Source organism: Strix uralensis, chromosome 17 (assembly GCF_047716275.1).
Source record: "Strix uralensis isolate ZFMK-TIS-50842 chromosome 17, bStrUra1, whole genome shotgun sequence".
In the NCBI taxonomy this organism is placed as follows: Eukaryota; Metazoa; Chordata; class Aves; order Strigiformes; family Strigidae; genus Strix; species Strix uralensis.
Genome location: NC_133988.1, coordinates 2,809,417 through 2,836,150, shown reverse-complemented (window position 1 = coordinate 2,836,150; position 26,734 = coordinate 2,809,417). Strand labels below are relative to the sequence as shown.

At 62.6% G+C, this 26,734-nt stretch overlaps 4 protein-coding genes across 4 annotated transcripts; 2 read left to right on the top strand and 2 right to left on the bottom strand.

Moving 5' to 3' along the window:
- Window positions 1-150: 150 nt before the first annotated feature.
- Window positions 151-7,719, bottom strand: PES1 (pescadillo ribosomal biogenesis factor 1). The gene is made up of 15 exons (XM_074887286.1): window positions 7,590-7,719; window positions 6,946-7,025; window positions 6,506-6,659; window positions 6,299-6,408; window positions 5,196-5,367; window positions 4,887-4,976; window positions 3,744-3,860; window positions 3,495-3,572; window positions 2,997-3,086; window positions 2,684-2,814; window positions 2,398-2,523; window positions 2,071-2,255; window positions 1,810-1,958; window positions 1,306-1,473; window positions 151-820 (listed from the first exon to the last, which is right to left on the bottom strand). Exons 1-15 carry the CDS (start codon window positions 7,611-7,613, stop codon window positions 734-736), a joined length of 1,761 nt encoding a protein of 586 aa, XP_074743387.1. The 5' UTR covers window positions 7,614-7,719; the 3' UTR covers window positions 151-733.
- Window positions 7,720-10,332: 2,613 nt separating this feature from the next.
- Window positions 10,333-13,891, top strand: TCN2 (transcobalamin 2). The gene is made up of 10 exons (XM_074887344.1): window positions 10,333-10,827; window positions 11,542-11,728; window positions 11,833-11,913; window positions 12,008-12,150; window positions 12,242-12,403; window positions 12,489-12,664; window positions 12,887-13,061; window positions 13,176-13,368; window positions 13,566-13,687; window positions 13,777-13,891. Exons 1-10 carry the CDS (start codon window positions 10,773-10,775, stop codon window positions 13,836-13,838), a joined length of 1,356 nt encoding a protein of 451 aa, XP_074743445.1. The 5' UTR covers window positions 10,333-10,772; the 3' UTR covers window positions 13,839-13,891.
- Window positions 13,892-14,167: 276 nt separating this feature from the next.
- On the top strand, window positions 14,168-19,038 carry SLC35E4 (solute carrier family 35 member E4). Its single transcript, XM_074887345.1, has 2 exons — window positions 14,168-15,626; window positions 17,138-19,038. Exons 1-2 carry the CDS (start codon window positions 15,014-15,016, stop codon window positions 17,563-17,565), a joined length of 1,041 nt encoding a protein of 346 aa, XP_074743446.1. The 5' UTR covers window positions 14,168-15,013; the 3' UTR covers window positions 17,566-19,038.
- A 5,292-nt stretch (window positions 19,039-24,330) lies between these two features.
- DUSP18 (dual specificity phosphatase 18) lies at window positions 24,331-26,323 on the bottom strand. The gene is given in 5 exon segments (XM_074887677.1): window positions 24,331-24,563; window positions 24,566-24,618; window positions 24,620-24,894; window positions 26,028-26,109; window positions 26,262-26,323. Coding segments are annotated over 5 exon segments (705 nt in total).
- Window positions 26,324-26,734: the final 411 nt, after the last annotated feature.

Sequence of the window (26,734 nt, the reverse complement as noted above, 5' to 3'; positions counted from 1 at the left end):
AGTACCTACTCACCCAGGGCAGGATGAGGCGCCATCTCCAGCCCCACGCACATCATGGATGAGCTGCTCCACTCCTCCTCCGCCGTGCCCAGCACCGGGCAGAACACAGCAGTCACACCACCCCACCGTGGAGAAAACAGACAACACATGGACCGGGGAAGCGTCACCACCTTTATTTAAAAATAAAAATACAACAGAAGTACAGCCTACTACGTGGATGCTGGGAGGGCGGCTCCACGCTGGGCAGAGGCCAGGTTCCCCTCTGCTGCGGGCTCCTCTCCGCCAAAGCTGGGGCAAAGTCCTGCTCTTTGTGCCAAGCCTCAAAAATACACTGTAATGCCCTGTCATGCCAGGCAGTCCTGGAGAGCTCCTGCTCTGCCATGGGGGCTTGGCTCCTCACCCCCGCCGGGCTGTCCTGGAGGGTCCTGAAAGAGCCCAGAGCTCTCCTTGGCCTCCTCTTCCTCACTTGCCACTCCTGCAGGTCAGGAGGCACCAGCATGAAGGGGACAGTCCTTGTGACACCGATGTCACAGCCCAGGCCAGGCAGCAGCACCAGCAGAGGGGAGCCGAGGGAGCCCCGCGAAAGGCACAATGGGAAGTGTATTTACAAACGGGAAGTTTTAATTTAGCGTTTCTGTCCCAAGAGCAAAACTGAGGGTTTTTCACCCAAACGCAATGGTGTCTGCAGGGTGTGGCCACCCAGCCAGGCCCTGCAGGGAGCCCCTGGGCCCTGTCACGCTCGTCGCGCCTTCTTGCTTTTCTTTTTCTCCTCTTTGACAGCAGTGTCGTGGGCTTTCCTCTTCGCAGCGAGTTTGTTCGCCTGTGGAGAAACCCCCAAGACCCACAGTCAGACTGGTCTTCAGACACCGAGGGCTGCTCCACCCCTGGTCCCACCCAAGCCTCCAGCTGTATGTGGGAGAGATGGACCCATCTGCTGCTGGCACCCGGGCCAGGCATGGGGCACAGAGAGGGGTGGCAGCTTCACTTGCTGAGTACGAGCTGCAGCCTGAAGGGAGCACGAGGAGCTCTGCCCTGTTGGGGTTGACACCGCAGCCTGGAGATGCTGGGGAAGAGGCCTGTAGAGCCTCACCCCTGCCCACCTTCGTGCAATGCCCTCACCAGGTACAGAGGAGCGGAAGGGAGAGGCCCAGAGTGGGCACAGTGTGAGAAACAGAGACTGCTCCTTCTCCCCCAAGATGGGGACAGACCCGGCTTCAGTGACTCGTAGCCACAAGCTGATTTGGGAAGAGCCAGAACCAGGATCCAGGCAAGAGTTCTTGGCCCACAGCAGCCCTACGCTCATACCTCTCGGATTTTGCGCTTCTTGCCAAACATGATCTTCTTGTAGAGGTATTTCTCCCTTTTCTTCATCATCATGATAGCCAGACGCTTCTCCTCGCTTTGCTGCTCCTGCTCCAGGCGCTGCCTGTCCTCCAGCCGCAGTTTGCCAGCGGTCACCTTCACGGGAAGCGCCTGTGGGGAGCCGGAGAGCTCAGGACCCCAGATGCCAGGGACCCACCACCCTTCCTCAGGGTCAGACATTTCCACGCCATTCACTGGGGGCCGCAGAAGAGGCCCAAGCACCCTCCAGACCAGGCGGCAGGTCCTGAGCGTGAACGGGAGCTGCAGCTCATGATCACGGATCCAGAACCCCGAAGTGCGGTGGCTGCCGCAGGAGCAGCACAGCCACGGTGGTCCCAGAAGAGGGACGTGGCCGGGACACCCTGCAGCGAGCAGAGCCCCAGCAGGGACCGAGCTCACCAGAGCTGCCGCGTCCCGGAGCTCCCAGACTGCTGCCAGGCACCGTACCTTGTTGCTCTGAGTTTTCTGCTCTTCCATCTTCTTTAATTTCACCTCCTCTTCCTTTTCAGACTCATCTTCCTCCTCATCCTCTTCTTTGTCATTGTCATCCTCCTCTTCCTCCTCTTCTTCCTCCTCCTCCTCCTCACTCTCTTCATCTACAGAGAGACCATCATTACCAACGGCAGAGCAGGCGCCGGCCCCGGAGCAGGTACAGCCCCGTCGAGGCAGCAACGCTGCCCAGCTCCTCAACTCGGAGCCTCACACCACCTGGGTTCTCGCCCCGCTGCATGGCCAGCAGCTTCAGCTTCTCAGGAGGGATGTAGTCTCCTTCCTGCTCTGTCACGAAGGGCGAGAGGTGCGGGGGCAGCAGCACGCCCGGGAAATAGTCGGCCACGGGGAGGCACAGCTTGGCATTGACGGAGTCAAAGACCCACTGAGGCTGCAGGTAGTACCTGTGGGACAGAGGGACACGGGCTCAGAGTCCTTCCTCCCACCTCTGGAGCCTGTGGGGCTGCCTGGGACAGCTCTGGGATAGCCAGGGACACCCGCTAGTCCACGTGGCTATTCTGGGGCCACGCCACCTGCCTCACCCACCTGCCAACAACCTGCTGCTGCACCCGGGGCCGGTCAACGATCTGGTGGGTGATGGAGGGGTCGCTCACGTCGTAGGTGGCACCGATGCACAAGGACTTGTCCCAGGAGACCTGGCCACCAAAGCACCTGCCAGCCAAAGCCACCGAGTCAGGCAGGCAGGAGGGGCCCTCGGGGGTCACCTCGCCCGTGGGACGTCGGGCAGATTGGCCTCAAAATGCCTGCCAGAGAGGGTGGGGGAGGCAAAGGTGCAGCAGGGCTGCAGAGGGACAGCCTGCACACCACGTACCGGATGATGAAGGCCAGCGGCTCTCGAGGCACCTCCCTGTTGAGGAAGAAGCGCAGCCCTTCAAATAGCTTTTTGTGCTTCTCCAGGGCCTCCTGCTCCTTCTTCCTCGAGTCCATCTGCTCTGCTGTCTCCTGCTCAGAGCAAAGCATTCAGCCTCCTCCTCACAAACAGCCCCTGCCAAGTGTCCCTCTGCAAGGAGGGCTCTGGGGTGCTGTCCCCATCCTCCTGCCAGTCCTGCCCAGCACCACACCAGGACCCACCAGCTTTGCCCAGGCACAAGACATACTGCAGACAGGATCACCCAGGCTCTTACCCCCTCCACTGGGAACTCATCCATCTCCACCTCATCCTCGGGGGTCGGTGCCACCACACGGGCCAGGCTGGCGCTCAGAGCCGACAGTTTCTGCAGCGGGAGGAGACCAAGAAGGCGTCATGCCCAGGCAGCACTTTGGGGATGGGAAAAGGGGCAGCCTCATGGAGGAAGGTGATTTCTCAGAGCAAGAGGTCTAAAGACTACACAGATATTCGGTCTCCTCCATGTACTGTCCCACCCTGCAGTCCCCAACTTCAGAGGGTCCCCTGCCATGCAGGGGGGAGGCCAGTGGCCCCTGAGGCCAAGCACAGCTCCTCCCTTGGCCAGTATGAGGGGGCTAGTTCGGGACCAGCTCCCTCCACCACACAGGGATGTGGCTCTGCTCCTTGGTCCCCGCACACCAAGCGCCCCACGCCAGCAGGAGCCTGTGGTCAGGACACCAAGACCACGCAGGGACCTCCCACAGACCACACTGACAGTGATGGCAGTGTCCCTCACCTCCAGGTAGCTCTCTGAATCCATGGCGTACTCCTTGCCCTCCGCAGGTTTCAGCTCAACATCAGCCTGGCCGTCGATCTGGGGAGAGCCAGAGGGGTGGGGAGGCACTCCCAAGCCCAGAGCCCCCAGACATCCCCCCCTCCATCCCCCTGACCCTCCAACACAGGCTCGCTTCCCACCACCCACACCGGGTGGTCCCAGCAGGCTGGGGCCAGCGTGGCATGTCCCCGGGGCAGGCAGTGGCCTCACCTTGGGGGGGTAGAGCAGGTTGAGGGAGTGGTAGAGGCGAAAGTTGACGAAGCCCAGCAGGGTGGTGTAAAACTCAGTGAAGGTGGCCATCACACGGTAATCCACGTCTGTGGGGTGCTGCAGGCACATGAGAAGGGTGAGGACACAAGGACGAAGGACCGGAGTCCCTTCTGCAGGGACAGGGGCCCGTCCCATGGCACAGGGAGGAGGATCCTGCCCCCTCCAGAGCGAGGTCTGGAGATCCACACCACTGTCAGACCCTGGGCAGGGAGAGCTCTCCAGGCTGCTACACAGAGCCCTGCTGCCGATCCTCTGTGAAGGGACCTGCTCGGACAGATGAAGCACCTCATCCCATCGTGGATGGGGACCTCGGTGGCTTAGTCCAGGTCTCTGCTCCTCCAGGTGGGAAGTGCAGCCTGGGGCAAAGCCAGACAAGAGCAGGACAAGGAGCAGGGACCCACCCGGCCAGCCCCATGACAGCCAGAACTCAAGGGAGCGAGAAGTAACGCCGGCTGGGAAGGACGTGGGTTGGCCAAGGAGATGCTGCAGTGAGCCCCAGCACGGGCCACATCAAAGGCCACAAAGCTGGAAAGCCCCAACCCAGCTGTACCAAGCCCTGGAAAGCCTGGGAGCAAACAGAAAGGGGATTGCTGTGACGATAAACTCCTGCCTGACAAGGATCTTGGCAAGGTGCAGCACAGCCATGCGGCCGCCCAGGCGCGGTGGCACCCACAGCTCTTCCCTCGCCCGGACCACACAGGGCACGTGGCAGAACCGCCCTGGCAGAGGGTGCAGGGTCTGACTCGGCTCTTCCCCAAGTGCCACCAGCCTCGTTCCTGCAGGTTAATCTTTAATTTCTGATTAAAGTATTTTTTAATAATTGACGAGAGGAAATAAGGAACTGGGGAGACTGGTACTGCCAGGCACAGGGGACACAGGTACAGCCATCCCGGGGGGTTAAAGAGGGTTGTGTCCCCATGTGCCTCCCGAGCCGGGCCCCGTGGGCTCCACCACGGGCTGGGCGCAGCCTCGTCTGCCTCTGCAGCGCGGGAGCCGCAGGACGGTCCCTCAACTCTTCCCCGGCCCCACGGAAGGCAGTGGGGGTCCTGCACGGATCCTGCCGTGCTCTGCCCAGGTACTCACATCGTGGGCGAAGGTGTAGGGGGTGATCCAGGTGACGGGCTGCCCCAGCACCTCGGCCTGGTAGTAGATGCCCTTGATGGAGAGGAAGACCTGGCAGGGAACAGAGCGAGGGCTCAGTGGGAGGAAGGCCATGGGTGCTCCCTTGTCCCTTCCCTCATCATCAGGTTCATCAGGGGAGTGTCACAGATGGCCTGGCAGGACTTGTTCCCCACCAGTTGGCCCAGCGCCCTCCTGGGGCACAAGTCCACCGCCCCCACGGCCCCCCCGGGGCAGGGAGGTCTCACCCCCATCCCTCCCCACAGCACCCACCTTGCGCAGGGAGCGGGAGGCGATGACATAGTTGAGGAACTCCACGGCCAGGCGCCGGCAGAGCTGGATGGTCTGGACGTGGCACTTGCCCGTCCGAGGGAAGGTAGAGAAGAGGAAGCACATGGAGAGGGCATCGTCCAGGTCCCGCAGCGCGTCTACAAAGGTCGGGTACCTGTGTCCGGGCAGGAGAAGGAATCACACCCAGCCCCAGTGCCCACCAAAAGCTGACGGGGCTGGTGGAGACCTCGCAAGAGAAAGAAACGGGCACTGTGGAGCACCAAAGCTGGGACCCACAGGGACAGGGGAGCCCACGGTCACACAGGGACCTCCAAACAGCTGCCTGGGGTTCACAGCTCTCCCGTGGCAACACCCCTGCTTACAGGGTGGGTGTAAACAGGTTTTAGGGCACCCGCAGGGACTGAGTGTTGGGGAAGCCCAGCCCGGACCGAGGACAAGCACCCCTGTGGCCTGCAGGGCAGCACACCAGCACGCGGTGCTCCTCGGCCGGGCACACGAGGCCCAGACCAAAGCTGCAGGACTCAAACGCTGCAGTCGGAGGGAGATCGCACAACCCCACAGCTCAGGCAGCAGCACGGCCGTGAGGTGCTCAGACCATCTCCCCTCCCGAGCACAGAGCTTGTTGGGCAGCATCTGTCTCTTGGGGTTCTTTCTCTCTCCCCTCTGTGCACCAGCACAGCGAGGTCCCAGGCACCACCAGAATGATGAAAAGATCTGTCCGAGCAGGTTCCCTCCCTCCTGGGTGCTCTCCTCCCTCACTGCCACCAAATTCAGGAATGCTGTTGGCATGATTCACCCTCCACCAGCCCTCCCTCGAAGGAAAACACCACTCAGGGAGAGGAGGATTGATCTCAGTGTCTTCCTGGAGCCATCTAGGAGAGCCAGGCACTTTCTGCTCACTCATCAGCCAGCACACAATGGCGTTTTCCTCCAGCACAGAGACACACATTTCCATCGAAACCTCCAGAATATTTACAGGAGGTGGATTCCTAAAGAGGTGAAGGCTCCACAGGTCCAGGCGGCTGCAGGGAAAGCTCCTCCCAAAACAGGATGGCTCTGCTGGGACTTGGCGCGTGGTGGCTCACCTCTCCTTCACGATGTGGTCGAGCTTGTAGGTGGGCTTGTTGTCCTTCAGCCGGTCTACGGTGCCCCACTCGCCCTTCCCGTACGCCTTCCGGAGCTTCCGCACAAACACCTGCAGGGAGAAGGGGAGGCTGGGGGCTCTGCGGGAGAGGACGAGCCCAGAGCAGCCCCTCGAGCGCCACCCTGGGGGTCTTGTGCAGGATAGTTACCTTATACTCCCGGAATTTGTTGACGATGGGCTCATGGAGGAGGAATTTTATATCCTTGAGGAGGTAGAAGGTCCTGGGGGCGGTGGAGCCTTTGTTCACCTTCTTCTTGTGCTTGGGCTCATGGGGGTAAATCCCCTTCAGGATGCAGAGGCGCCTGGTAACGGCGACAGGGGTGAGACACGCGGGGCCGCAGCACCCACGTACCCCAACGCGGAACACCCTGGGGCCCTCTCCCTCCAGCGCTGCCACCCCTTGAGGGGGGGAAAAGACCCCCAAACCCCAAACTGTGGCAGCCTGAAACCTCGGGACACACAGGACACACCACCCCGCTCCCTACGGAAAGGGCCACCCCACACGCCCACCACGGGCTCCATCTCCTCCTGCTCCCCCGGGGGGGGTGCGGGGGGGGGTGCGGGGGTCCCGGGGGGGTCCCGGCACACCTGAAGTCGGGCAGGCTCAGCTGCAGCTTCTTCCGCGCCCTGTTGCGGGTGATGTAGTTGGTAGCAGATCCCCGCTCGTACTGGGGAGAAACGGGGCGTCAGGGGGGGCCGAGGGGAGCCCCGCGACAGGAGATGGCGGGGGAAAGGGAGGAGAAACGGGAACCGGCGAATGGGGGGGGTGGGGCAGAAGGAGGGCCACCGGGCACGGCCAGCTGAGGGGGCAGGGAGACCGGGTGTCACGGCACGGCCAGGCACTGCCACCGGGGGCGGGGGGCACGACACGGAGCGGCACTGACACCGGCGGGGCAGCGGCCCCAGAGGAAGGGGGGTGAGCACCGGTACCGGCGGGAGGGGCACGACACGGGTGGGCGCCGCTACCGTGGCGGGGAGAGTCACGGGCACCGCGGGGGGGGGCAGACACAAGCGGGCAGAGGCACCGGAGAGAGGGGGAGCACGACACGGGAGGGCACCGGCACTAGAGAAGGCGGGGGGAGGGCGGGGGAAACACGACACGGGAGGGTACCGGGAGGCGGGCACCGGAGAGTGTGAACGTGGCACCGAGCGGGGGGACGGAGAAAGGGGAAGGGGGGACTCCGGTGCCGGGGGGGTGGAGGGATGGGGGCGGCCGGCCCGCCCCACGGTACCTTCTTCTTCTCCAGCCCGCCCATGGCCCCGCCGCCGCCGTCGTCCGCGTGCTCCCGGTGCGCCGCAGGCCCCCGGCCTGCCCCCGCCCTGCCTGCGCCCGGGGCCCGGGGCCCGCGCCCGCCGGAGCCGCCCCGCAGCGGCCATGGGGACCGGGCGGGCAGCGCGGGCAGCGCGGGCAGGCGGCGGGGCGGGGCGGGCAGGCGGCGGGGCCGAGCTCGGTCAGGCGCGCCGCGGTCAGCCCGCGCGGCCTAGTGGGGGGGGCAGGGGTCCTTCGGTGCGGGGCACGCTGGGATATTGCGGGGCGGCGCGGGGCATGCTGGGATGCAGCGAGGCAGGGGCCTGCTGGGGCCTGGTGGGGCTGGGGCCGCCCGGGGGTCCCGCACTGCCGCTCCCCGCGGGATCCCCGGTCCCCACAGGCAGGGCCCTCGCTGGTGCTGCCCAGGGCCCGGGATTCCCGTGGTTCTCCCCCAGATGGGCCGGGGCACTATCCCCCGTGGTCCCCGTCCTGCAGGGCCTGGCAGCCGCTGTGGGGCGAGTGCGGGCGGCTCCTGGGGGGAAGGCCCGGTTCTCTCGGCCTCCCTCAGCCCGAGCTCTGGCGGCTCCTGACCGACCCACACCCCATCCTTTCTCCCCTGCGTTTCCCCCATCTCGGAGGCAGCCGGACCCCGTGTCCCTGCACGGCGAGTCTCCGGGGTCCAGGGCATCTCCCGGGGGGCGCTGAGGCCCATGAAGGGGTTTGTCAGCCCCAACCTGCCGGGGACCCCGGCCCTGTGGTGACGGCACTAGCGAGCCCTCAGGTCTGTTAGTTTCCAGCCTGATCCCAAGGGTGGGATGGGAGTTTGCCTGACACCACATGGGACTGCGGGTAATGTGAACTTGGACCTGACCCGTGGTGGGTCGCTGGAGCTCCTTGTTTGCCCCTGGCTGGGACTGGGACCCCCTGCGGGGTCGCAGCTGGCAGGGTGAGGTGTGCTGCCCTCCCTGGGTGCTTCATCCACCCCATCATGCCTCTGGGAGCTGAGCGGTACCACGTGTCCTCCGGCATCCCTCATCTGTCCCCAGCGCCCTCGAGAGTGGCGGCAGGAGTGTTACCGAAAACTCGGAATAAAACTTACTGACGCCAATTTGGTGCAGATGAGCAGACACTTCTTTATTGCGGCCGGGTGCGTGGGTGAATGTTTTCACCAACAATGCACACCAAGCTCCAAAATCATACATCTTATATAGAACATATTCATACATATTCCTGGCTTGTGTCAGCCCTAGCGTGGCCAGCAGGGACAGGGAAGGGATCTTACCCACTGGTGAGGCTGCACCTTGATGAGTGGGTTCAGTTTTGGGCCCCTCACTCCAAAAAGGCCATTGAATGACTCGAGCGTGTCCAGAGAAGGGCAACGGAGCTGGTGCAGGGTCTGGAGCACAGGTGTGATGGGGAGCGGCTGAGGGAACTGGGGGGGTTTAGTCTGGAGAAGAGGAGGCTGAGGGGAGACCTCATGGCCCTCTACAACTCCCTGAAAGGAGGGTGCAGAGAGGGGGGATGAGTCTCTTGAGCCAAGGAACCAGCGCCAGGACAAGAGGGAATGGCCTCAAGCTGCGCCAGGGCAGGGTCAGGCTGGCTCTTAGGAAGGATTTCTTTGCAGAAGGGGTTGTTGGGCGTTGGAATGGGCTGCCCAGGGCAGGGGGGGAGTCCCCATCCCTGGAGGGGTTGAAGAGTCGGGTTGACCCAGTGCTGAGGGATCTGGTGGAGTTGGGAACGGTCAATGTTAGGTCAATGGTTGGACTGGAGGAGCTTCAAGGTCTTTTCCAACCGAGATGGTTCTGTGATTCTGTGATATTCATTAAGTATTCATGCATAAACATAACAATTCCTGGAAATCATTATCATACTCTCCTCCTATTTCCGATTCTGCGCAGTAGAGTCCAGAAGCACCTGGAAATGGGTCTGGGGTGTAATGTGGGTCAGTGGTCAATGAGTCGGTGGTCGCACTGTCCCCCTGCCAGAATTACCTCTTGCCTGAGGACCCTGCTTCTTGGCTTAAACTTACATGTTGCTTCAGTCGATTTCCCCATTTTCCCATTAATCTGGAGTCTGACATCTCTCTGCATTCTTTTAGGTTATAAAATACCTTATAAGTAAACGATATATCCAAATTATCTTGAATCTCAAGCCTGTTATCTATAGTTCTAAATGTTCCTACTAGGTGATTCTGTCCAATTCCTTCGGCCTCGGTACAGGGCTGTACAGGGGAGTTCGTAGTAGCCTCGGTTCCTGTATAATGTGCAAATGCAGCATGTGATTTCTACTGAATATCTCCTATAATTCTATGTTCCTATTAAACAAAATTAATTCTAATCAATAACAAATCAGTAACAGGAGGGGACGGGTCACCTCCCTGCCCAGCATTGCTGGTGGTACGCCCATGGGTGCGCCCTGGCCGAGATGTGCCCTGTGAGGGTCCTCGCTGTGTCCCAGGGGGGTGGGGGGGGCCGGGAGCCCCGTCCTCAGCCCCTGCCAGCTGCAGGGGTTTTCTGGGGGGTGGGAGACCCGTCACCCTCTTCCAAGTCTGGGTGTCCCCCAGCAGACAGAGACCTGAGCCCCAGCAGTGCCCCAGGATCATCCTCCTCTTGGCTGCAGGGATTTGCCTTTTAGGGTTCAGCACCCCCATATCCACCCCTTGTCTGCCAAGCTGAGCTGAATAATCCCCATTTTCAATAAAAACCCAGCTCTGGGTGAGTAGTGGAGTCACTGCTTTCAAAGGAGGCCGCAGGATTTCCGTGGGTTTCATCCCCTCTTTTTATTTTCTGGGGGCTAAATTTGACCAGGGATTTTGACCCAAATGCCAGCAGTTTGGGTCTCGCTGCCCCAGCCACGGCGCAGAGGGCAGGGCGACCGGTGCTTGTGCGGTTCGTGCCGGGTCAGGGAGCCGGGAGGGAAGAGTGGAAATGAGCACCTTATCTCTGCCCCGGCGCGGGGTGGCCCCGCTTCCCTTTGCTTCGCCTCCAAAGTCCTTTCCCGTTTCTGCTGACTTGGCCCCGGTGTGCGGAAACAGCCTCTTGTGACACCTTCCCGTCCCCGGCGGTGTCCTGGCTCGGCTCGGCCGGGCTCTGCCTGTCTCTGCCGGGCTGCCAGCCGTGCCGTGCCGTGCCGTGCTGTGCTGCAGCACCCACCGCCCCGCTCCGGCATGTGGCTGCTCCTCGTCCTGCTGCAGGCTGCGGTCCTGCCTGCCCAGCTCTGCGGTGAGTACGGCAGCCGGCCACCGCCTGCAGCCCCCAGACCCCCGTGGCCCGCTGGGGGACCTCACTGGAGTTGGGGGTCTCGCCCGTGCGGGACGGTGCCTGGAGCAGGTCCCCGAGCTGGCTGTGGTGGCTGAGGGGTCCCCGAGGAGCGGGTCTGGGGGGAACGGACACCATCCCGTACTCCAGCCCCATGCCCTGGCCCCGAGGAGGATGTTGGCCTCGTGAAACTCCTCTAGTGATGAGTTTTCCAGGGCTCAGCTCTCCCCAGCACCCACCAGTGTTAAGCCATATTCCTGTGCCCCCTTCCCCTGCCCAGAGCCAACCTGCCCCACTCCTGCACCTGCAGCCCCCCCCTGCAAGGTCCTGCAGGGTCCCTGGGGACAGGGGTGCCACCCCAGCACCCTGCCAGCCCCACGGGCACGGCGGGAGGGTGGCTGTGCCCAGGCCTTGGGCTCCCCACGCTCCCACTTCATGTCACGTGTCTTATTTCGTTTCTTCCTCATTTTGGGGGGGGAGACTTGAGGTTTTGTGACTCGAGGGAGGGACTCAGAGGGCATGGGGTGCACAGCAGGGTTGGGGTGCTGGGTCTCCATCACCATGTGCAACTGGTGCTGGGGGGCTGCAGATGCTGCAGGGCTGGTGCTTGGGGTGGACTCAGCCCCCTCCTGCCCCCCGTCACCCTCCGCTCCCTCTCCCCGGGGCCGTGGCGGGTAGAAGCCCCGGGGGAGGCGGCAGCGGTGCGGGCGCTGAGCGCCCAGCTGCTGGGGCTGGTGGCGGACCCAGCGCGGGACCCCGACCCCAGCGTCTACCTGGCCCTTCGCCTGGCCGGCGACCACGACCTGCGCGGGGAGGAGCGGTACCTGGCGCGGCTGCAGGACGCCTTCCAGCGCCGCTACGGCCGGTAGGTCCCAGGGGGGGACACCCCTGGTCCCCCCACGTGTCTCTGGGGGCCGTCCCCTGTCCCCCACACCGCCCCGGCGGCCCGCTGACACCGTGTCCCCACAGGAGCCTGCAAGCAGCCAGCCGGCCCCACGCCGCGCCCCACAGCCATCCCCAGAGGGACGCTGCGGCCACCCAGCACAGCACGTATGTGCGTGTCCCACAGGGACAACGGGTCCCCTCCGCCGGTGGGGTGACAGCCCCCCCAGAGTGGTGCGGGCGCTGACGCGGCGCTTTGCAGGAGTGCCGAGGCGGAGTGGCCAGAGACGGGGCGGCTGGCTCTGTACCTGCTGGGGCTACGGGCCACTTGTCCCCCACTAGAGCCTGGGCCCCAGCGCTCACTGGTGACGTGGCTGAAGTATTACCTGGAGGAGGACTGGGCAGGTGAGGGCATCCCCACGGGGCAACTGCGGCGAGCACCCGTCCAGCCGCCGGGCCAGTGGCTCGCCCCGGTGACACGCCACCTCATCCCTAGGCTCCCGGCGGCATGGCCACCCCCTCACCAGTTACTACCAGTACAGTCTGGGCGTGCTGGCGCTGTGCGTCCACCGCAAGCGGGTGCGGGAGGAGGTGATCCGCCGGCTCCTGGTGGCTGAACACCACGGCAGGTTTGGGCATGCCGGCGGCAGCGCCGTGGGTAAGGGTCCCCGGGGGTGGGCGGGGCGGTGGCACCCCAGGGGGAGTGTGTGGCAGCGTGGGGTGACACCGTGTCCCTCCTGCAGACACGGAGGCGGTGGCAGCACTGGCCTTTGCCTGCCTGCAGCGGGAACGGCTGGTGGGGGCCAGGCTGGTGGCAGAGCTGGGGGCAGCCACGCGTGCGGCGAAGAGGAGGATGGTCGAGGCGCAGGGCCAGGATGGCTTCTTCGGCAATGTCTACAGCACCCCGTGGGCCATGCAGGTGGGTGTCACGTGTGTGTGGGGGGGGGTCTCTGGGGTGGGGTGTGGGTGGGCGCAGGTGTGTGGGTTCACAGTGGGTACAAGCAGGAGCGTGGGTGTGGGTGCAAACATGGGTGCGGGTGCAGATGTGGGTGCCTGGGCACAGCACCCACCCCGGGGCAGGGGCTGGGCAGGCAGGGACCTGACCCGCTGTTCCACCACCTTCCTTCCTCCTGCTTCCCAGGTCTTCATCGCCACCGACACATGCCAGACGCAGCCGGCGTATGGCCGGGCCATGGCTGCGCTGCTGGAGAACCTGGACGCCTTCACCACCGCCGCGACCATGGCCCAGGTGCTGCCGGTGCTGCACGGCCGCTCTTACCTGGATGTCGCCTCCATGCGCTGCCGGGAGGAGCTGGGTAGGAGCCGGGGTGGCGCAGGGATGTGGTGGGGTGCTGACATGGTGTTGGCGCAGATGCCACCGTGGTGGTGGCTTGGTGTCCGTCAGTGCCGTGGTGGTTTCCTTTTCACAGACACGCTGATGCCCATCAGCCCTGAGCCACTGCCCGAGACGCCAGGGAACGTGACGGTGCGGCTGGTGGTGGAGTGCCCCGAGCCGTTGTGTCCCCAGCGCCGGCTCTATGACTGGCCAGTGCCTGTGTCTGCTGGCGCCTCCCTCCTGGATGTGCTCAGGGCGGCTGCTGCGCAGGAACCCCACGACTTCACGTATGTGGACTCACGTGCCAGGGTGGGGGGGACCCTCTGGGGTCCCTGGGTGTCACACCCGGGGTGGCCATGTGCCCTGCACCCATGCCACGGGCTCACCCCAGTCCCCAGCGCCTGGCTCCCTTGGCAGCAGATCTGCCCCACCGCTGGCAGTGCTGGGGCTGGACCCTCACCACCCCCCTGCTCCCACCTGCCAGGTTTGACACCCAGGACACACCCCAGGGCCCCTTTCTGAGCAGGGTGCTGGGGCTGGAGGCCCGGCAGCAGAAGCGGAACTACTGGCAGCTCCTCACTGCCCCCAACACCAGCCTGCAGATGGGTGAGTGATGGGTGGGGGTCCTGGGGGAGGCAGCAGGGGGGCCCCCACGGCCTCTCTCCCACCTGGGGCCGCTGTCCCTCCCTCCACAGGTATCGCTGACTACAGACCTCACGACGGGGAGACCCTCATCCTGCGCCTGAGCGAGTGGTAGAGGGCGAGGGGGGGTGATGGCAATGAAACGCCCGCCTTGGGCGCAGGACCTGCCGCCTCCCTGCCTCCTGCTTTCCCTGCGCCCCGCGTGCCAGCACCCCAAATCCACACGGGGAGGAGGAGCGGGGGGCGCACGCGATACCCTGTGTGCTATGGGCACAGTGGGATGGCAACACCCAGACCAGCAGCAAATCCGGTCCCAGCCCCCACCCGGGGATGGGCCAGGCAGCTGCTGGCAGCAGTTGGTTTTGGGGTGCCCAAAGCAGCATATTTGGGGAGTCTAAACCAGCGCTGCTCGTCCCCAGCAAGCTGCCAGCCAGGGCTATTCCCCTCTGTAAAACCTCTGGGGGGGACCCCCGGCCCTCCCCACTGAGCCCGCACGTACCCGGGGACTGCGGTGGCCCCAGTGCCACACGCAGCTCAAGGGTGACCTACTGAGTGTGTCCCAAACCTGCGTGATCCCCGCCCGGGGTTTAATCCAAGCCCAGAAAACACCCGTAGGCAGCGGCAACGAAGGCAGCCGGGGGAGGCGGTGTCTGGGGCGGGGGTTGCCGCCGTGGTTTGGGGTCAGGGTGCCAACGCCAGGGTGGGCGATGCTGGCGGGCGGGCGGTGGGGAGCGATGGCGCCTGCACCCCTGCGCGGCGTGAGTCAGCCGGGGGCTCTGACGCAGTCCCCCCGCTGCCGTCGCCATGGAGGCCGCCCGTGCTGCGGCTACCGCCGGCCGAGTCGCTCCGGCGGCGGCGATGCAGGGCCACCGGTTCCCAGCAGGCCCCGCCGCACCGGGCGGCATCCCCGGGCGTGCGCCCCGCACGCACCCCCGCACCCCCCCGCACCCCCGTACCCCCACACACCCGCACGGGCGGCTGTGACGCGGCGGCGGCCCCGCGGGGAGGAGCCTCCCTCCCTCCGCTCCCCGCCATCACCAAACTTTCCGCTCGCTCCCGGCCGCCGGCGCTGCCTCCCTCGCACATGGCACCAGCACCCCGAGGCTGAGCCCTGCCACCACCCCCGGAGCGGGTGACGCCACCGCCGCTGCCGGCAGGAGCTGGGGACCCGCTACCGCCGTCACCGCCGTCACCACCGCCACCGACTCCCAGGGCCGGCGGCTTTCGGCACGACGCGGGAGGACGGGGCAGAGCGGCGAGTGGCAGCGGGGGAGAGCGGAGCCGGTGCCCATGTGCCTGCGGTCCCGGCGGGGCGATGAAGCGGCGATGACGGCCGGCGAGGGGACCCTCCGGCCCTGGAAACCTGACCCGGGGCAGGCAGAAGGGGGTCGGCCGCCCCCGGGGCCGTCGCTGCCCCTGACCCTCACCGTCCTGGCCTGGCTGGGCACCGGCACCACCATGGCCGGCCTCAACAAATGGATCTTTGCCACCCACGGTTTCCGCTACCCGCTGCTGCTGTCGTCCCTCCACATGCTGTCGGGGGTGGCCGTGGGCTACCCGCTGGGCTGGGTGCGGGGACCGTCGCCGCCAGCCCCCCGGCCCCGCGCCAGGATCTACCTGCTCAGCCTCACCTTCAGCACCAGCGTGGCATTGGGCAACCTGGGCTTGAGCTACGTGCAGCTGGACGTGGCACAGGCGGTGGCCACCACCACCCCGCTGGTCACCCTGCTGCTGTCGGGGCTGCTGGGGGGCCGGCGGCACCACCCGCTGCAGTACGTCGCCATGGGGCCCGTCTGTGCCGGGGCCGCCTGCAGCGTTGCCGGCGGGCTCCGCTTCCACCAGCCCGGCTGCGGCTTCCTCCTGGCTGCCACCGTCCTCCGCGCCCTCAAGTCCATACAGCAGAGTAAGTGCCACCCGCCTGTCCCCGTCCTGCGTGCCCGCCCGCCCTCCCTCCCTCCCCTGGCACGGCCCCTGCAGCGCAGGAGGGGCTGGTGTCACCTCAGTGCCGCCCCGGTGCTGGTGACACTCCCTGCTCGCGCTGGCACCGGTGCTGCTCCACTGCCACCCCGACCCTCATGGCACTCTGGTCCCCAGTGCCATCCCGGCCCCAGTGCCAACCCCTCCATCCCAGTCCCAGTGTCACCCGCTGCCCCCCTTGGCCCTGGTGCCACCCCAGTGCCACGCCTTTAGCCCCAGTGCCACCCCAATTCCAGGGCCACCCATTGCCTCCCCATCCCTGCTATCACCTGGTATCACCCCAGTGTCCCCCCAGCCTCCACACCAACCCCTCCCCACCCTGTGCCACCCCAGTGCCACCCCTTGCCCACCCTGTCACTGGTACCACCCTAGTGCCACCCTTATCCCCCCGGCTGCCCCCCCTCAGGCTGTGCCACGCTCTGGGCCCTGAGGTGACGTGACCCCCGTTTGTTGTGACGAGCAAACACGCTGGTGTCCCTGTGGTGACCCATGGGTGCTGTTGGCTCCCAGTGACACTGTCCCACGTCCTGGCGCCATGGGGGGGTGGCAGTGCCTTAGACACCCCGTCCCCATCCCTGTGGGCTCCCCCCACCAGTGCTGCAGGCTGCCGGGTGCCCTGCGAGTCCCCGTGCTGAGCAGCACCGTCCCCATGCCTGGGGACTCTGGCAGCTGGCGTGTCCCCCGGGCCGTGATGTCCTTGGCAGGCGGCGGAGCGGAGCCGGCTGGGGTGTTTTTTGGGCGGGAAGGGAGCGTTTCCTCCGGAGCTGGTGACTCAGGCTGGCACCGCGCGGGGGACGGGCTCTGGTGTGGGGCCAAGCTCCGGCCACACACCCTGTGCCATCCCCAGGGGCACAGCCGGCAGCTGTACCAGGGGTGCTGTGGCCACCCGAGGGATGTTGTCACCCATCACCCACCCCGGTCCCTTTGTCACCCGTGGGATACAGAGAGTGGCCCCAGGGAGGCTGGGGGCTGCTCCGTCCCCCCAGGAACACGGCACGTGCCCCCCTGTGCGTGGCAGCTGGCCCGGCTGTGCCCGCTGTCCCCAGATGACTCGGGGGGACACAGGGACACAGAAGGGACAGGCCACATGCCCAGAAATGTTGCTGCTGGCTGCAAAATCAGCTGAAAAAGAGAGGATGGGGGGTGGGGGATGGAAGCCACATTTTCTCCAAAATGGGGTGGGGAAACCACCTGTTCAACGTTCCCCTGTGGTGCCCTGGACCCCCAGACTGGGACACCCCGAAACCAGGGCACCCCCAGTCCCACAGAAGGGGCTTCCCCTCCCCCATTTTCCCTTCTCAGTGATGTCTGGGGTTTCTTAACAGCTTGGGCACCGAGCAGGCGCTTGTGTCGGGGGGTGTCCCCGTGGGTGCTGTGTGTCCCCGCTGGGACGGTGCGGGGGTCCTGCTGACTGTCCCCATCCTCCCCCCCCCCCAGGTCTGCTGCTGCAGGAGGACCGGCTGGACGCCCTCTCCCTGCTCTGCCTGACCTCCCTGCCCAGTTTCTGCCTGCTCTTCGGGGCGGCCGTGGCGCTGGAGGTGGGTCCCTCCTGGGAGGGCGTCCTGCGCTACGACAGCACCCTCTGGGCCTTCGTCCTGCTCAGCTGCCTGAGCTCTGTCCTCTACAACCTGGCCACCTTCTGCGTCCTCTCCCTCACCTCCGCCCTCACCGTCCACGTCCTGGGCAACGTCACCGTGGTGGGCAACCTGCTGCTCTCCCGCCTCCTCTTTGGCAGCCACCTGAGCGGGCTCAGCTACCTGGGCATTGGGCTAACGCTGGCCGGGATGTTCATGTACCACCAGCCGGACCTCATCGCTGCGCGCTGGGCGGCACGGCCGGGCCGGGAACCCCCCCACCGGGAATAGGGACCCCCCTGCCGGGGCGGGAGCGGGCGGGAAGTTGGATAGGCCGCGGGGTGTGGGCTCTGCGGGGGCACGGCGGGGCCGGTGTGCACGGCGCTGGGTGCACACGGGGGTGCTGAGGTGCGTGGTACTGTGCACAGAGGTGTGTGGGTGTGCCCGGCTCTGCGCACACGTGTGTTTTCTGGTGTGCACAGTTGTGTGTGTCCGTGTGCTGGTTCGCACAGCTCCGCCTGCACGCGTGTGCGCGGCACCATGCGCGTGGATGTGCTGGTGTGCACACGTGTTGTGTGCCCAGCTCTGCACGTGTGTGTGTGCGTGTCTTGTGTGCAGAGAAGTGTGTGCACATGTGTGTCTTGGTGTGCACGGCTCCACATGGGCAAGCGGGTCTGTGCGCACAGTTCCGTGTGCATGTGGGCACGTCTGGGTGTGCACGGGCTCTGCAAGTGTGAGCGACTCTGCGCGTGGCTACGTGTGCACGGGGGCATGTGTGTCGGTGTGTGAAGGCTCTGTGTGTGCAAACAGGTCTCGCACGTGTGGGCACGCGTGCGTTGGTATAGACTGTACGTAGGAGCCTGCGTGTGTGGCTCAGCGTGCGTGTGGGCACGCGTGTGCCGGTGTGCGCAGGTTCCGCGTGTGCAAGTGTGTTGCTGTGTGTGTGTGCGGAGCCTTACACGTGTGCACAGGGGTGCTGGTGTGCACAGGCTCTGCGTGTGCAGGATCCCACGCACGTGGGCAGAGCGTTACGTGCAGGCGTGCCCGGGTGTGTTGGCGCGCACAGCCCCCGCCTGCACGTGTGCACAGATTCTGCGCGTGCAAACGCACCTCCACACGTGCGCAGCTCTGTGTGCCCGGGGTGTGTGTGTGTGTGTACGTGCGTGTGAGTGCACGTGTGCGTGTGTGTACATGCGTGTGCGTCACTACTGAGCTCTGCTGGCTGGAGTAAACCCGGGGCTGTGTGTACGCACAGTTCTCGGGGCTGAACAAGACGTCCAGGGACGGGGCAGGTGAGTGTCCCCTCTCCTGTCCCCAACCCCACCGTGTCATGCCGGTCCCACAGGGATCCCCGGTGGTGCTGCCGGTGTTGTCATTGTCCCCACCATGCCCTCCTGGCCACCACGGCTCCGGCTCCAGCCCCATTCCTCCCAGCTTGCCACGGCTGGAGCAGGCAGGTGCAGGCAGGGCTGCCGGCCCGTCCCTGGAGCTCCGTCGCAGAGATGTCGAGAGCCCAGCAAAGGGGACAGGGACAGCTCAGACCCCCCCGCCATCGCTCCGGGACGGTGCTGGCCTGCGGCACACGCTCACCCGGGCACCAACGCTGGCACACACGTGTGGGCACGCCCTGATGGGTGCACCGGCACCACGGCACGCGGCGTCCACAGGGGCTGCTGCCGTGCTCACCATCTCTGTGCCCGGGCTGAAGGACCCAGCTCTGATTGCACTTGTCCCAAAATAAAGCTCTATTTTTGTCGTACTCCACCCTCGGCTCCCGGGGCGATCTCCCACCCGAAGCGCACGACGGCATCGTGGCAGGAAGGGAGGAACCAGGTGGTGCAGGGATGGGAAACTGAGGCACAGCAACGCCTTGGGAAGCCCCAGCTCCCCGGTGGAGGCTGGGCCCACTGTGCCCACTGTGGTCAGCATCTCCATGTCCCAGTGGAGGGACAGCCATGGTTTAGCAGCCCCAGGGCTGGCACTGGGACACTTGTGCAGGACACGGAAGAGACGCAGTGACGGGAGAGGAGTCACCAGCCGCACGTGTCCAGAGAAGGGCCAGTCCTGCTGGGAGCTGGCATCCTCCGCCCGCAGCGTGGCTTCGCCCTGCCCCAGGGCAGTGTGGTGCTGGGGAGCATCCTGTCCCCTGGTGTCACCCGTCCGGTCCTTCGCCAGCCCTGTGACTCATGTCACCCTGCAAGCACAACCTGCTCCCCCTGGAAACTCCCCGCTTGCTCCCGCCCTCTTTCCCAAACAGCCATTTTCTTCCACTCGTAGGGGTGACGAGTTTTGAGGCCATTGCCAGAAGCATCCCAGGGACGGCTCCTTCCCCCGCGGGCGGTGAGGGCAGGGCAGCTCGCCGGGCCACTGTGGTGTGCCGGGGTGCCCGCTGCCACTGCCACCTTCACTGGGGTGCCCCAGGGCCGCGGCTGGAGCGCTGCCCATCCCACGAAGGACTCAAAGGGCCCCGAGTTATCAGTAAACAGCCCCTGCTCTGGCCAAGAGCGCAGCAGGGCACAAGCCTGTTTGCTTTCTGGGCTCACATTTCAGAGGCTTTTCCATAATGGGACGGTTGAAAGTTGTTTTGATTTTCCACTTCCTTTCAAAAGGCGAGTCCTGCTGTGGCCCCAGGGATGGGGCTGGGGGAAAATCCCCTCCTGGGTGTTCCCGGGACTTCCCACCCATGCTGTCCCCTGCCAGGGGACTGGAGGAGTGGGACCTGTGATCCAGCCCGCCTGACACATTGCTGGGTCCAAGAGCCCTTCCCCGGGGAACACCCGCCCGTCCCAGCCCCCTGACTCATGTGCTGGCACTGGGCTCTACCCGGATCCTGCCTGCATCTGTGGCTTTGCCTTGTCCACCCCAGTTTTCGTGCACTGTGGGGCTGGCCCTGTGCCATGCTGCTGCCTGTTGTCCCTGTGGGGGCTGGTGGCTGCAGCCAGGCTGGGCACGGGGGGCCCACAGGCCGCATTTGGGCTGAGGCTGGGGACTTTGCTGCTGCCCATGAAGGGTCTGGCAGCGGCGGGCAGGCTGCCCTGGAGCGGTGGCCCTCTCTCCGGGTATTTCAGGCCATGATCTCAGCCCGGTGGCATCCCTCCGCTCCGGCCATTCCTCTGCTCTGGCCGCGGGAAGGATCGGGTTTCCCACGGGCACAGCGGCAGCTGCCCATGGGTTGGGTCCAGCACTGCTCCCGCTAAGCTGGACGAGGGAAAAGCATCCCAGCCTGGGCTGCTTCGCAGCTCGGGACACCTCTGCTCCGAGGCAGACACCTTTCTGGAGAGCAGAGGGTGGGACGAGCCCCAGCAGGAGCGGTGAAGGATGGGGACAACCCTTGCATGGGCATGTGTGGCCCCATGCCTTGGCCTCCTGGCAGGCGGCAGCTTCCCGGCCCCTGCTGGGGTCAGTTCCCCTCGCCAGCCCTGGCTCCCCGGGCCCGGTTTCGGCATGGTGAGGGTACTGAGGTGGATTATCACCCTGGCCTAAGGGCCATGAATCCACCTCTGAAGCCCCCGCAGCTCTTGTGCCCCCAAATGTGGGGGTGTTTCCTTGCCCATGCATCTCTCCACAGCCCCTGTCAAGCATTCTCTGGGTTTTCACCTCTTTTTAAATAACCCCCAACTGCAGGCAGGCTGGGGCAGCCCCATGCTGGGGCTCGTTAACCCCTGGGATGCCACTGCCCAGCGTTAATCACGTAGCAGGCACCCAGCACATGCTGCCTGATCCTCCCACATGGGTGCTGCCGCCGGGTTTCTGCTCTCCTTATCCTGAAATGCACAGGGGGGACGGGAGCTGCAAGGAGGGGTGAGAGCTCTGAAGCCAGTGAGCAGTGCAGCAAGAATGGGTGGCACCTCCGTGTACTTGGTCCCACCACGCTGGAAGTGGTGGCTGCCAAGGAGCTCCAGGTGAAGCAGGAAGGTCTAAGGTGGGAGAAATAAATGCGTATCTGGTGGAATAGTGTTGTTTCTTCTGATCTGCTGTTAAACCGCTGCTGAAATCTTCCTTTGAGGCGGCGATGGAGTGTGCTGGGGACTGAGCTGTGAGCCGCTGCCCTTGGCGGGGAGCAGGGTGTCTCCACGGGGAGAGGAGATCCAGGGTGGCTTTACTGCACACCAGCCAGGTGCCTGGGAGCACACGGTGGAAATTTTCTGTGTTTCAGGACAGGGGATTAACTGCTGTCCTCGGGGATGTCGGGAGGCTTCACTGCATTAGCACAGAGGGATGCGGGATCCGCAGCTGGGAGGCAGCAGGGACAAACACTTGCTAAGCCGGGAAGCCTACGCCAGTAAAAGATCTCCTTCCCTCATACGCCGGGCTGTGGTCTTAAACCTACCTCATCACAGTCCTCAAACAGGGTCAGGGACCATGCTGGCTCTGGAGCTGGAATTATGGCAAAGTCTTTTTTGGGGTAGGCATTTAAGAAAAATGCATTCTCCCTGGCAGGACAGCCCGGCACACGTCCAGCAGTGGTGAGCAATATCTGAGGATGCTCCAAGCAGCCCAAGCCCAGTTGGAGGCCAGGAGATGGAGAGGATGACCCTTCAGACTCCCTTCTAGCCCCACATTCTCTGCTTCAGCACCCAAAAAAAAACCCTCCAGAATTTGCTCTTAACCATTTTGGGGCAGGCTGGCTTTACTGGTGGCTTTATTGCTCTCTCTCTATGGCATGGGCTCGCTGCTCTGTCCTGAGAAGGCTGTTGACTGATGGTAGCTGAGTTTCCAAAAGATGAAATCACATGAGCCTAAAGACGTTTTTAAAGTAATATACTTTGTTTTTATAACATAACTTTATATAATAAAGCAGGGGTCTAAGATACAAAAGTTTAAGGCAGTTATAATAGTGTGCTAATTACTGCATGCATAACATAAGACCACTATATAAAAACTTCAGAGGCTCTTGTGAAACACAGATGGAGCCTTAGTGGCAGCCTAAGCCAGCACAAGAGCTTGGTTCAGCGGGTTGGGCGCCCAGTGCAGGCGTCTCACCCGGGTTCTGATGGCTGTGAAGGAAGAGGTGCTCAGGAAAGAGCTGGCAGCAGCATCACCACCGCCTCTTCTCCCGCTTCTTGAGAGCTGCGTTCAAACTGAGATGCTCACCCTTGATGCTACACTGCAGCCATGCCCGTGCTTGGCTCTGTACCCTGCTGAGCTGGGTCTGGCCTCCCACCCAACCTCCCAGCTTGGCCTTGGGCCTACCTCACTGCCACGGACTTGCCAGGCAGTTGGGATCCCACCTCCAGATACGCAAAGCCCTGTTCTCCCCCACCTTGGACAGCAGGTGCCAGTAGTGCCCTCGACGGCCAGCACACAAGAACCAGACATCTGCAGGACCTGCTAGGGCTCACGGCACCGTTGTTCTCCGTGGGGAAAGCCTGGTGTTCAACTGCAAAGCTGGAGTAGAGAGGGGTGGGGATGACGCTACAGACACCAACTGCACCCTTGTCCAGTCAGAGATCCAGTCTGGGAAGCACGAAGGCCCCAGGTGGTGGCACAGCACACAGGGCTCCTCGAGAGGTCTGGCATCTCTCCGGTGCTCTCTGTGGTACCCGTGCACCCAACCAGCTTGTTCTGTCCCTTTAACTTTCTGGTTTCCAGGAGGAACTTCTTACATGTCCATGAGGAGTCGGGTCTTTGCTCTGCTTCTTGAAGGTGCCTTGGGAGAAAAATAATAGAGTCCAAGGAAGGGCAGGCTCTTTGTCACCCACCACAGCCATCAGCTGACCTGCTCTAAGACCTGCAGAGAGCTAGTTTGCCAGGTTGTTCTTTGTGGGTGTGGAGGAGCACTCCCAAAGTGCTGGTGATACAATATACACTCATAGAATTACAGAATTATTTAGGTTGGAAAAGACCCTTAAAATCATTGAGTAGAACCATTAACCTAGCACTGCCAAGTCCACCACTAAACCATGTCCCTAAGCGCCAAGTCCACGTCTCTTAAATACCTCCAGGGATGGTGACTCAACCACTTCTTCCTGGGGCAGCCTGTTCCAATGCTTGACAACCCTTTTGGTGAAGAAATATTTCCTAATATCCAATCTAAACCTCCTCTGGTGCAACTTGAGTCCTCTCATTCTATCCGTTGTTACCTGGGAAAAGAGACCAACACCCACCTTGTTACAACCCCTCCCATCAACTGGGCCTGTAGGACCCCCTCATGCTGTCTCGTGGGCTGTAGGACCCCTCACACACACATGCCAGCCTGGGGGGCTCCCTTCTCCCACCCGAAACAGGTCTGTTATTGCCACTCAAGACAGAGCTGCTGGAGCTGAAAACTTCACGCTGTGAAAAAACAGAATTAATACATGTTTTTCTGCGGAGAGACGCCAGAGTGTGCCTAGATCAAGCTTCTAGTTTATAACAACACGATGACCTCGCCTCAATGACTCAGACTGACAGCAGGCTTCCTCTTATTACTCCCATCTTGACTTCCCAGCCCACCACTTTCTTTCTGAGCAGTGAGCAGCTCCCCCAGATAACCATGGATCTCCCAAGGGAGGCCAAGGCACCCCCTGAAAAAGGGTTGGAGCAATCGGGTGGGGGAAGAGAAAGGGTCAGATAGTGGAAAGCAGGATATCTCCCAACCGGGTATGCTGGAGTCTGTGCTGTTCCTGTCCTCTCTGGAATGCAGTAGATGACTGGACTTAGGGTTGCTGTCTCAAAACCCAAAGTTACCTCCCAGTTAGGAAAAACAAATGTTGGTAACGCTCCAAATATCCTGACTCACAGCTAGTTTCTGTCCTGTGTTATAAGCACAGTTTGTGCTGGACTAAAACAACACTCTCTAAACACGTGATGGTTTCAGAGTTACTGTCAGGATGCCGATACAAATGATGTGTGAAAACTAACTGCATAGCTTAAACTGTGTTGATTTTATTTATAGTAACCCCCACTACTCACTGATTGTATCACAAATCCCTTGTACTTTCAGCAGCAGAGACTTCATGCTCCAACCCCCTTAGATGAGAAGAGCTTATTTTCAGGGTCTGGTGTGGATCTGGAAGAATTGCTGTTGGCTTTCCCTTGGTTTCTTGCCAAGAGGTTGCAGCAGCTCTTTTGTGCTCAGAGCAGCAGCATTAGTCTTAGTTCATTTTCATAAACATCGGGTGTCATCCCCAACGGAGAGCTGATCTTTCGGAGCCTGTTGATGCTGAAGAGTTTGTACTCGTAGTAGATGAGCTGCTGCCAGAAGCCGTTGTTGGGCTGTACGATGGGATGGCAGGACTCAATCCAGGCGTGGGCACCCGCCAGGGATGTGGAGTTGTTCTTCTGGAGATCGGCCAAGCAGATGGTGGGGACCTGCTCACCCCAGCAGCGCAGGGCAGCAGCGTCCGACCCCGCGTGTCCCCACCCGTGGATCTTAGATGCCATGGAGCCAAAACAGCTGGAGATGTGGGTGGTGGGGGTGTCCATCACAGGGACACGCAGGTACCCAACGTTGGGACAGAGGGTGTTCACCACCTCCAGGGAGATGTTGATGATGGTGCTGATGCAGCGGGTGAAGAGCAGGAGGTGGCTGTTTGTGGCCACCACGTCACCGAGGTAGAGGTTGGAGGTGATCCGGGGTGCCGGGGCAAGGCCAGGAGGGCTCCCAGAGCCGCCACCATTGGGGTGTGCTGGCTGTGTCTAGAAACACATGTATAAATACACCCAGCCCTGTCCCCCACCATGTCCTGGCCTGCCAGGCTCCACTGCCCAGCAACCCTGGGGGGTCAAGGAGTGGCCGTGCCCCCCATGGCAACCGCTGCCGTGCGCACAGTGGCAGGTGGCCGTGGGGCCATGGAAGAGCAGGGCAGTGTGTGGCCTCGCCTCACCTTCTTCCTGCCACCCCAGAGCCGGCAGCTCAGTGGGCCCTGGTACGGGTTTGGGGGGTCCTCACACCGGCTGGGGGACCCCACACACTGTCCTGGGGCTGTGGGAGCTCTTACACGGGCTGGGGCTGTGGGAACAGGTCGGCGGGGTATGGATCAGCCCTGCCCAGCATCCTGCTCTGTGTGACATGAAGCCCCCTCTCACCCGCAGCAGCTCTGCAGACTTGGACCTCGACCAGGACAGCCCTTTGCTTGACAGCTCCCTGCCCAGCTCCACGCGGCGCCCCAGTTGCCATGCCCTGCTGCTCCTGGAGAAGAAGGTGATGGCCCCCACTTCCCCTCACCCCTCCAGGCCTTGCTGGCACTGCCCCCCGGGATGGGGTTCATGGTCCCCTCCGGCACAAGGGGAGGGTTCGTTCTGCATTTGGCTGCTGGTGGATGTTTCTTGGAAAAGCAGAGGGAGATCCCCCTCTTCTGAAGAGGTTGGCAGAGAGACTCACAGGTGACTCGAGGCTGGAGGAACATTTTGTGCGAATGCTCAGGTCTCAGTTCCTCAGAGTCCTTAAACCATGGCTTCAGCCTTCAGCCCTTAGGTCTTCAGCAGGACCAGGATGTAGGTGCCAGGGCTCTCCAGGGGAGCAGGAAGCAAATGGTCAGAGGGGGCAGCTACTGGTTCTTAGGCTGCCTTCGATGTGAATGGTTGCACCTCCATCCTGACCCCAGGACACAGATGCCGTATCCTGTCTCCAAATCAACTGTGTTTTGGAAAGATAAGCTACAGGCATCGTTGGCCATGGACTGAACGTGACTTAGATGTTGTTCCTACAATACCTAGGGAGACCAAGGGTAAATTATTAGAAATGGGTGAAGTGCTGACGTGAGACTGTGGGGACTAGGCAAAGGTTTTGCAGCATTTATCAGCCCAATCTCCCCTTTAGTGCTTCTCACTTTGAGTCCAGCAGTAACAGGTCCATTAGCAATAGCAGGCAAGAGTCTCTCCTGCAGGAATGTGCGGGATGCCGGGTTGAGTCTGTAAGTTCAGAATTGGGATTTAGGGTGTCATTAGACATACCTGGACCTTCACGCACTGAGTAGCTCCCCTCAGCTCACCTCTCTGCTCCTGGGCAGCAGGTTTTTTGTCCTTAGTACCCAGCCAGCACCACCTGAATCCTCGCCCCTCACCTTACTGCATATATCCCAATGAACTTTGCCTTCCTGCTTTGGTCAGAAAACCCAAGCATCATGATTTCAGTTTGTCAGTTTAAATCAAAGTTTTATAACATGGGGCTGCAGTGTCCACCCTCTTGACTGTTTCTGGCAGAACTGTAGGGCCCTGCCCAGGGGCTGGCTTTGTGTGTGAGTCCACCTGCCTCACAGCAGTAAACTGTGCAGCCCCATAGCAGTTACTAGTGAGAACAGGGAACAAAAAATTACCTGGCTTCACTTCTCAGGTGAGGTTTGTTTAAAACAGAAAGTCTAACAGAGAAATTAATGTCTGGTGGTCTCAATTACCAGCATCTCTCATTAAAATCTGTACTTGAGACATAGAGACAACCCTAACTAGAGACAACCCTAACACATCCCAGCTGAAGGTTGCTTTCTGCTGTTGTGGTGGTGACAGCCTTGCGAGGCAGAGTTGAGGCATCTTCTCCTCA